At 56.4% G+C, this 10,402-nt stretch overlaps 1 protein-coding gene across 1 annotated transcript; it reads right to left on the reverse strand.

Moving 5' to 3' along the window:
• Positions 1-7,095: 7,095 nt before the first annotated feature.
• On the reverse strand, positions 7,096-10,199 carry LOC143661457 (putative PWWP domain-containing DNA repair factor 4). Its single transcript, XM_077135069.1, has one exon. The coding sequence runs from the start codon at positions 9,442-9,444 to the stop codon at positions 8,119-8,121; it is 1,326 nt and encodes a 441-aa protein (XP_076991184.1). The 5' UTR covers positions 9,445-10,199; the 3' UTR covers positions 7,096-8,118.
• Between the last annotated feature and the right edge of the window lie 203 nt (positions 10,200-10,402).

Raw genomic sequence — 10,402 nt, forward strand, 5'->3', positions numbered from 1 at the left:
TGCTTTGAAAACTAGTGCTTTTTTATTTTTTTGCTTTGTGTATATGTGTACTATACAATTAAAAAAGTTAAAACATATATATATAATATATATATATATTGATATTGATATGCCGGAGACCCGGGTTCGATTCCCGGTGCCTGCCCGTGCAAAAAAAATCTCTATATTGGTAGATTGCAAAGTCCTGGAAGGTAGGAATAATTAAAAAAAAAAAACATTGGCCATTTGTTTAAAAATTTTGCAGTGGGCGAAGGCCCTCCAGGGAGAGGAAAGCGCAGCCGCCACTCCGGTCCTGCCTTCCCCGCGCCCACCCGGGAGGCGGGTCCGAGCCCAGGACACCGTTAGATTTGAGACCCTCCGGGCATACGGGCAAGCGCAGGGGGCCGCAGGGGGCGCAGGGGGTACACAGCCCCCAGCGGCATCCTAGTGCAGTCCCGCGGGGGGCGCCGTGGGCGTGGTCAGGGGCTTTCATCCGCGACCCCTCTCGGAGGCGGCGGGGTCTCCCGAGGCGAGGCGCCGCAGACCTGGAGGCCCAGACCCCAGGGGCCCAGTTTCCAGGCCTGGTGGAGGTGCCCTCTGGGGGTGCGAGGCTGGGTGCGAGGGCTGCGTGGGGTGCGGTGCCCCTTTCCCGGAGCCGGCTTCACGGCCAGGCCCCCACAGCCATTGCTTCCCCACCCACTCGTTCTCGGGGCAGAGACAAAGGTCCAGGAGCCGCGGCCCCGGCCCCGCCCCGCTACCAGGGCTGAGCCCCTCCTCTCCCGCAGGGCGCCCACCCTGCCCGCCGGGGCCGCTTCCGGTCGCTTAAGTCCCCGCCCTGCCCTTGGCTCTCGCCGGGCCTGAGACATTCCCCGCACCTGTGGTGCCCACCTCCGTGTCCCTTCCGTGTCCCCGCCCGCAACGCCTCCTCCACCCGCAGAGCCCGCGGAGGGACGGCTGTGTGCGCCCGGGTCTCGGCGGGGCCCGCTCCCCGCCTCCCCCTCCCCGACGAGCCTCGACGCGGGAGGCAGCCCCCGCCCCACCCCCACCCGCACCCACCCCCACACCTCCACCCTCACCCACACCGCGCCCCACACCTACCCGCACCCACACCCGTGCCAACACCCCCACCAACACCCACACCTGCACCGCGCCCTACCGGCATCCGCATCCCCATCCGCACACCGCGCAGCTCTGGTCACTGCAGCGCTGCCCGGTGGACCCGCCCAGCACTTACTGAAGAAACCGCCCAGGGAAGCCTCTTGGGCCACCCACCGCCGCCCAGGTCCTGTGATGCGAGCCCCGCCCGCCAGGGTCCGGAGCTCCGGGCGCAGAAGACCAGACACCCTCCTCACTCGCCTGCGGGCTGGGCCCGGACGGGTCCCCTCTTCCTCCTCTTCGCACCCCAGGCCTTGCGGCCCGCCCTCTGGGTGCTTGCTTTTTGCCAGGCGGGTCCTTTTAAAAAAAAAGTTATTGTGGGAACATCTACAGAACACGAAATTCCCCATTTTAATCACTTTATGTATAATTCGTGATATTAATTAGATTCACCGTCACCGCGACCGTCACCTAAGCCTTCCCCCCACCCACCCAGGACTCGGCGCCATCCGTGTCGCTGCCCACTGCCCTCCGGCCTGTGGCCTGCGCCCCTTCTGTCCCTGCGTCCCCTCCAGTCCCTACGTCCCCTCCTGTCCCTGCGTCCCCACCTGTCCCTGCCTCCCCACCTGTCCCTGCACCCCCTCCAGTCCCTGCGTCCCCTTCTGTCCCTGCATTCCCACCTGTCCCTGCACCCCCTTCTGTCCCTACGTCCCCACCTGTCCCTGCGTCCCCACCTGTCCCTGTGTCCCCACCTGTCCCTGCATCCCCCTCCAGTCCTTGCGTCCCCACCTGTCCCTGCATCCCCACCTGTCCCTGCACCCCCTTCTGTCCCTGTGTCCCCTCCTGTCCCTGCGTCCCCTCCTGTCCCTACGTCCCCACCTGTCCCTGCGTCCCCTCCTGTCCCTGCGTCCCCTCCTGTCCCTGCACCCTCTCCTGTCCCTACGTCCCCACCTGTCCCTGCGTCCCCACCTATCCCTGCATCCCCCTCCAGTCCCTGCGTCCCCTTCTGTCCCTGCGTCCCCACCTGTCCCTGTACCCCCTTCTGTCTGTGTCCCCTCCTGTCCCTGTGCCCCTCCTGTCCCTGCATCCCCACCTGTCCCTGCACCCCTCCAGTCCCTGTGTTCCCTCCTGTCCCTGCGTCCCCACCTGTCCCTGCGTCCCCTCCTGTCCCTGCACCCCCTCCTGTCCCTATGTCCCCACCTGTCCCTGCGTCCCCCCGTCCCTGCGTCCCCACCTGTCCTAGTGAGTCCCCACCGCGGCTCACACAGCGTTTGTCGGGCGTGTCGCGCTCAGAGGTGGCCCCTGCAGGTGGGTGAGCTTCGGCCCCCCGTTCATGGCAGGACCACCCCTTGTGCGCCGGGCAGGCCTTCGTGGCAAATGCACACTGCAGTGTCGGGAGCGCAAAGATCTTTCCACCTTCACAGGCCGTGCGGCGGTGCCGAATTGCCCGGGTAGTCAAAGCGCCGCCGCTAGGTAGAGCCCCAGCTCGGGGACGGCTTTCCGTGCTCCGCCTTCCCGGCGCGCTCCCCCCTCCCCGCCCCCGCCCCGTCCCCATCTCAGACCTGCCCTTTCTCTCCTGCCCAATTTCAGCCTCGGCCCCACCTGCTGTCAGAGCGAGGGTGGGCAGGAGTCACAGGTGGGGGACTGACCCCATCGCCTGGGGCTGCAGGGAGATGCCCCGGTCAGCTCCCGCCCTCCCTCCGGGTGGAGCGGACATGAATGGGGGCGCACGGGGCGGGCGGCAGGAGGGAGTTCGGCCCGAGGGGGGCCTCCTGTGCCGCCTCACTCCAGGTGAGGGACCGTGACCATCAGAGGCCAGAGATCAAGTTCAGGCTTACCGGGGTCCCGGCAACACAGCCGAGAAAGGCCGCAGGGAGAAGGCGGGGGTTGGGGGGATGGGGGGTGGGGGTGCAGCTGGAAGGGAAAGTTGAGGCGCGCGGGGGGCAGCTCGGGGGCGGGCAGACACGTCTCCGGCGCCCAGGAAAGAGGGGAGGCGGCCTGATGGGGACACTTGCAGGGGTCATGTGACCCTAGCCTGGCCGCTGCGGGGGGGGGGGGGGGTGTTGCCAGCAGAGACGCGGGGCCACCTCCAGGACTGAAGTGGGGGGCCGGGTCACCAAAACTGCCCATTCCGGGCCTGGAGGGGCAGCACTTCCCAGCTTGCACCACACCGAGGCCCTGAGGCGCCCCGCGACTCTGCAAACCCTGGCTTGCCCAGCCAGCCCCCAACACCGCGGGGCCCCCAGTACCTCCTGGTGCCGGGAAGCGCCTGACCCGCCTGCAGCCCAGCCCTGACAAGGCAGCCAGGAGCGTAGGAAAGCCAGAGATAGGGTGGGGGAGAGAGAGAGGGAGGGAGAAAGAGAGAGGAAGAGGGGGAGAGAAGGGGGACGGGAGGGGGGGAGAGGGAGGCTGGGCAGAGGTTGGACAACCTCCTCATCTGGCTTCCTGTCACTCACTGAGTCCACCTTGGGCCCCGATGTCACAGGCTTTACCGTCTTAGGGCGTCTCCACGGTTGGAGAGGTTTGGGGGCGCTAGGGAAATTCTTATTTAGGAGCTTGCAGTTTGCATGAATTCTTTTGGCACCAGATAAGAAACCAGGGCACTGTCGCTGTCCTTTTCTACCCTGCTTTTCAGCATTGGGGTTTGCTTTAAAACACTCCTGTGGCATTTCTAAGTGTGCAAAGAGGGGAAATGGTGAAACCAAAACAGCAGGCCTGTCCTTGGGGTTGGGTGGGGCACGCGGTACAGCACGCACTAGCCCTTCTATTTTCATGTATGCTTGATTTTCTACGATCAAAAAAAAAAAGCAGCAGCAGTGAAGCCCCCAAATCCTTTTCCTAACTATGCAGTCAGGCCCCTGAATTCCACACGGCATTGACTGTCGGTTTATTCTGTAAAGGGCTCGGGGAGGCCCATGAATTGGTTATCAGTTGTCATGGTTAGGGAGAGGTGTCAACTTGGCCAAGTTGTGGTAGCTGTTTATCTGATTGGGCAAGCGCTGGCCTGTCTGTTGCAATGAGGACACTTCATAGGATTAGGTCATGATCATGTCAGCTGCATCCACAGCTGATTCCATTTGTAATCAGCCAAAGGGGAGTGTCTTCTGCAATTAGTGATGCTAAATGTAATCATGGGAAGCCTTTTAAGGAGGACTCAGAGGAGACAGGTTCCATTCCTGCTTCGGCTGGTGAGCCTCTCCTGTGGAGTTCATCCAGGCCATCCATCGGAGTCGTCGGCTTCGCAGCCTGCCCTGTGGATATTGAACTCTGTGTTCCTACGGTCACGTGAGACACATTTATAAATTTTATATTTGCAAGTGTTCCCTCTTGATTCTGTTTCTCTAGAGAACCCTAACTAATACATCAGTGAACAGAGTTGAAGGCAAATAACACACAGGTCGTCCCCACTGGGTGCAGGACGCAGGGCCCTGGAAATGACCATGCAAGCTGAAACCAGCAAAATGACCTAATAATCAAAGGAAACTTGTGGTTGTCATGAACCTTAAGAGTTTTTGACAAAATATTAAAGATTGCCAGTTATAAATGCAGATGGAAGGGGAAAAAATCGTGAAACTAGTTATTTATTTAGTGCACTGTCATTTCAACCATTAAAACTATTGGGATTAAAATATTTGGGGATCAGCTTCCCACAGTTTGCCCTTTTTGCTCTCTATGTTACAAAGCATTGCTGCGAGGTCCCGTTGGACTGTGACATTTCTGTCAGTGCCACGCCTTTCCAGCAGCCACTCTGCTCCTTTCTGCTGATAAGTCCACATCGCCGGCGCCCCTCGCCGCTTATCTAGACGCTCCCCATGGCAGACGGCGACACTCCCAGGGCAGCCCCTTCTTCTCGAACACCACTCATGTTCAACCTGAACTCTGCAAAGCCATCTGCAGCCCAAGATGTTTCTGCCACATAAGATGCTGTACTTTCTGCAGGGTCCTTGAGCTTTCAGTTGCATGCTCTATATTTCCTCCAAACCCCAATTATAGCATCCATCTATAAAAGTCCACCGAGCAGGCTTTAGCCACTTGATATGAGCCCTCATTTCAAGTTGACTGGACTAATGGAGCACTGTTTGGTGTTCGGAAAGCAGTTCGTTACATTTCCGTTCAAGCCCCCAAACCAAGTGGTCTGGGGGACTGTCCAGAGGGCCCTCCTGCAGCCGCCAGCACCAGAGAGGAGGCGGCACTGGCAAGGCACCCGTGTGCGCCAGGGGGCCAGGGGCTGGGGGGCTGGGGGGCTGGGGAGACGGGGACCAGGAAGTTGAGGGTGGGGGCTGGGGGCAGTTGGCGGCCAGCGGGCAGGCCCAGGTGGGCAGGCAGTGCACAGGACACACAGTGGCCCCCAGGCAGGACGTGCGGGCTGAAGAGTGGGCTTCCTGGGACTTCCTGGGGCTTCCTGGGCTTCCTGGGGCTTCCTGGACTTCCTGGGACTTCCTGGGGCTTCCTGGGACTTCCTGGGGCTTCCTGGGACTTCCTGGGGCTTCCTGGGGCTTCCTGGACTTCCTGGGACTTCCTGGGGCTTCCTGGGACTTCCTGGGCTTCCTGGGCTTCCTGGGACTTCCGGGACTTCCTGGGGCTTCCTGGGACTTCCTGGGACTTCCTGGACTTCCTGGGGCTTCCTGGGGCTTCCTGGGACTTCCTGGGCTTCCTGGGACTTCCGGGACTTCCTGGGGCTTCCTGGGACTTCCTGGGGCTTCCTGGGGCTTCCTGGGACTTCCTGGACTTCCTGGGACTTCCTGGGGCTTCCTGGACTTCCTGGGACTTCCTGGGGCTTCCTGGGCTTCCTGGGGCTTCCTGGACTTCCTGGGCTTCCTGGGGCTTCCTGGGACTTCCTGGACTTCCTGGGACTTCCTGGACTTCCTGGGACTTCCTGGGACTTCCTGGACTTCCTGGGACTTCCTGGACTTCCTGGGCTTCCTGGGCTTCCTGGCACCGCTCGCAGCCGCGGCAGCTTTGAGCCGGACACTAAACGAGGCTGATGCCCGGAAAGCAGCGGGAGTCCAGGACCCACGGGCCTCAGCCCACGGAGCCCAGCACCTGAAGGGCCCCCTTATGCCCTTGGTGCTCCCCAGGAGAGCGCGGCCTGGTCCCCAGCTCAGGGAGGCTGACCTCAGCCCTGGGAGCGCACAGCTGCGACTACGCGAGAGGAGTGACAGTGGCGGCCCGGCTCTGACGGCTATGGGTGCTGCTGTGTCCTGGGGCGCCAAGGGGGAACCCTGCCGTAAACCCAGGGGCCATGCGAGTTGCCCCCCACTTCAGGGCTCCGAAGTGCAGCTGGCAGCTAAGGAAGACCTTTGGCGTGAGAAACTAAAGCAGAAAAGTCAAACTGAGTGGAAAAAAAGGAAAAATTTTTATAAATTAAAAGTATTATTAATGTCCTCAAAGAAGAGAGATAGTGCATCCACAAATAGCATGCTAATTTTTATTTGGTTCTTGGAAATTACAAATGAGCAGAAACTAAAAAATTTAATGGAAGGATTAGACAATAGAATTGAAGCCATCTCCCAAAACAAACAAGATGAGAGAAAAAGAAAAATGGGCAGAACAAAACGCTAGGAAATCAGAGGACTAGTCCAGCTGCTCAGAAAAGAAACTCAAAACAAAAAGAGGTGCGGATGTCAAAATAATGCAGGCAACACCCCAGAACTGAAGGATGTGAATTTCTTTACTTATCGGGAGGGAAGAGCCGTGTCCTAAAGCACCCGGCAACCTCAGGTTCCCAGCCCAAAACTCCCCAAGCTTCCCAGGAGGGCCGCGCCCCCAGGCCGCACCAGGGCTGGGGCTGGGGACAGCGAAGTGGTGGCTTCAGCATTCTGAAGAGACGCCCTTTCCAACCGGACACCTATCCTCAAACTATCAATTAAATGCCAGGGTAGAAGAAACAAACACCAGCCGGGCCGAGATGGAACGGGAGCTCCCAGCCGACCCCGGAGCGGGGAGCAGCCTGAGCCGCCGAGGGCTCGCCCACTGCAGCAGGAGGTGCTCCCGGAGCTCAGCCTGCCCAGGGCCCTGCTGGCCAGGGAGGTCAGGCCGTCCCAGCACCCGCCCCACAGGACCCGCATGCACCCGCGTGACCACAGCCAAGGAGGCCCTTCGTGGGCACCCTCAGTGGGGACGGATGAGCCCGAGGAGAGCCGGGGCTCAGGCCCACCGCAGACCAGCGGGTCTTCTTGTCTTAACCTGCGCGCCAACCCCCACCCCCCTCGTTGTGCTCCTGGCCCTGCAGGAAGGAAGGCTGCCCTAACCCCGGCAGGAGGAAAGCTTCAGCAACAGACACCTCCGTCCAAATTCTAATACAAATTAAAACATGAAGATGTCCAGGTTTCAACAGGTGGGCCCCAAAACAGAGAAAAGAAACAGGAGGCGAAGGATGGGCAGAGAAGGAGGGTAAAGCAAGAGAAACCACCAGCAAGGAGGAACAGACCTGGGACATGCCAAGGACTCTTTAAAAATGGTCCCAAAGATGCTCAAAGAGCTAAAGGAAAACACGAAAAACTAAACCAAATTAGGAAAAAGGCGGACGGACACAAACCAAGTATCAACAGGGAGGCGGAAATTATGAAGAAGAGCCAAAAAGAGCCAAAGACCACAGTGGCAGAAATTAAAATTCCCTCGAGGCTCAGCAGCATTCCAGAACCCGGGTACAGAGCAGCTAGAGTCGCTATCTCAGGAGCGGGACGAGGACAGAGGGGCAGAGAGGACGGGGCTGGAAACCCACTCATTTAACCCAGGAAGCTCGATGGCCTCCAAACAGGCGCCTTAATGGCACGTTCTAATCAAAGCGTCGAATGCCAACGATAGACAATCCTGAAATCCGCGAGAGCGAAGCAGTATGTCACACACAAGGGAGCCTCAAGACAATTAAATGCCGTTCTCTCTGGAAACCATGGAGGCAAGAAGGCAGCGGTGACATATTTAAAGCACTAAAGTAAAACACTGCTAACCAAGAATTCTGGCAAAACTGTCTTTCAAAAGTGAGGGAGAAGAACAATCAGAAAAGAGCAGCAGTAGCTATACTAATATCCAACAAATTAGTCTTCAAATGTAAAACTGGTAAAAGAGACAAAGAAGGATACTATTATTAAAAAAAGGAACGACTTCTGGCAGCAGGACCTCGAGAATAAAGTTTACTTTGTCATTTCTTATCAAGCTCAGCATTTTCTTGTCTATTTGCTTGTAGATTTCCTGCAAATGTTTGACCACAGCATCCAACTGCTCGTCATCTTCAAGGTACGTTTCGATGCAGACCATGCACTTATTGGAATTTAAAAATGATTTCAGCCAATGGGACGGTTTCCTGCCTTGTAAAATGTCCAGCAGGTGGTCGTCGGCCCCCTTTCTTTGCACGATGAACTCCACGAGCTTCTGGTTGGCCCGGGCCCAGGCGGCCCTCATCCGGTCGGGGAGAATCCTCTTGCAGCGCCTCTTCCTGTCCTGGGAAGTCTCCTCCTCGGACTCCTCCAGGTCGTCGTACGTCACCCTAGGAAAGGCGTCCCCCACGTCGCCCTCGGGAGCGGCTTTCCGAATTGGAAAACTGATGTCAGCCGCGTAATACTCGAGGAAAGAGCCCACGAAAGAACCACGGCCGACGTGGCCTCTGTAGTCAGAAATCAGGGAGCAGCACCAGTGAACACTCTCCTTGTGCCCCTTCTCGGCTCTCTTCACTAGTTTTTCTTTCTCTTTACAATCAAAATGCTTTAATCTTCGGAGGGGAACTCTCAAGCCACTCTCTTCACCGTTCATGTCTGCTTTGATCAAGAGCACCCTGGCAGTCTTCTCTGCGTCCTGAACGCTCGTTACCACTGCTGGCCAAAACGGATACTCCTGGTATTTAAACCAGACGATCATTCCTCTCTCAATGGAACACGGCTCCTGCGCAAAAGCGATGCCTGCAGGTTGTCCCCTTTCTTTACCATCAACCATTGTAACGGCCTTGTTAGCATGAACAGCTTCTGAGTCATCCAAAGATTGAAGTGCCTGCAGCTGATTCTGAATATCTGGGACTTGGAGCTTCCTTCTTCTATTTGCAAGATGGAGTGAATAACGCAGGCAAAGTTGAGAGGAACTGGAGGATGTGGCTGCATCTTCTAAGCCTGGCTTTGGGCGACCCTCTCTAGGGCCCTCAGTATTCTGAGAGAAGGTAGAACATTTAGAAGAATTAGCCACGTTCCTTGGGCAGGAGCCCTGCGCCTCTTCTTTCAAAGTTTTGGTCCCGGAGAGGATGAAAGGTGAAGGCAACATTGGGGTGTCGTCTTCCTGGGGAGCGACGGCCCCCTCCTCTGTGGCTGTTGAAGTGTCCATCTGCCCGTCTTTGTGGCTGGTGAGGTATCCATCTGAGGTGTCCATAACTGTTGAGATGTCCATTTTTTTCTTGCCCTTTTTCTCAGGACCATATCGTGAAAAGGAAGGAGAATTTCGAGCCAAGCTACAGGCTTGTGATGACTTTGTTTCCCTACCTTTGAAAACAGGACCAATGGTTGTGTTTATCTGTGGTTTGTCACCATACTGAGAAACACCAATCTCTGAAGTTGCCAACAGGGATGTTATGTTTTCACCTTTTCCAACACGCTTCACTAAATTCCGTTTGTGACTTCTTGATTTGTTCGATTTCTGCCCTTGACGGGTTAGATTACAAGAGAGCGGAAGCCAAGTACCTGGAAGGGCCGCCTGTTCATTACAGGGAAAAAGAACTATTCGATAGAAAGGTCATAAAAGAGAGGAGGTGGAAGTTAGCAATGGGGGAAGCTAATTATACATCTCGCCCCAGGCCCATGCTCATTTCACATTTACGTGATTAATAATAACACCCATCTGTGTGAAATTCGTGATCTGTTCTCTATACCGTGCAAATGTATACCTGGAAATGGGAGACTGGGGGAATGTGCCTAATTCATTTTTGATCCATCTCAAGCCTTTGTCAGGACCAAATTCATCATCACATCTTGTTCCCACATTTTGTCACAAGCGATCTTGTTAAAATATTGCAAACAAGTATACTATCACCTACTTTTTTTCTTTTTGGAATGTGTAATTCCCCAGATATTTTCAAAGGAAAATACCATTGTATTTCACAACATTTATTTTGATTTGGTTTAATATTTTAATGTAGACTGCATTCTTCTTTTTTACATAAAAAGGCACTGGGGGCGGGCCGCGGTGGCTCAGCGGGCAAAGTGCTTGCCTGCTATGCCGGAGGACCTCGGTTCGATTCCCGGCCCCAGCCCATGTAACAAAAACGGAGAAACAAAAATACAATAAAAACAAGAAAATGTTTAAAAGATGTTTCCCTTTCTTCCTCCCTTCCTTCCTTCTATCCTTCCTT

Source organism: Tamandua tetradactyla, chromosome 17 (assembly GCF_023851605.1).
Source record: "Tamandua tetradactyla isolate mTamTet1 chromosome 17, mTamTet1.pri, whole genome shotgun sequence".
Taxonomy (NCBI): Eukaryota; Metazoa; Chordata; class Mammalia; order Pilosa; family Myrmecophagidae; genus Tamandua; species Tamandua tetradactyla.

What these genes read in the sequence shown, in the direction of transcription:
- LOC143661457 (XM_077135069.1), bottom strand. Translation starts at nt 9,444, where the DNA reads ATGGACATCTCAACAGTTATGGACACCTCAGATGGATACCTCACCAGC.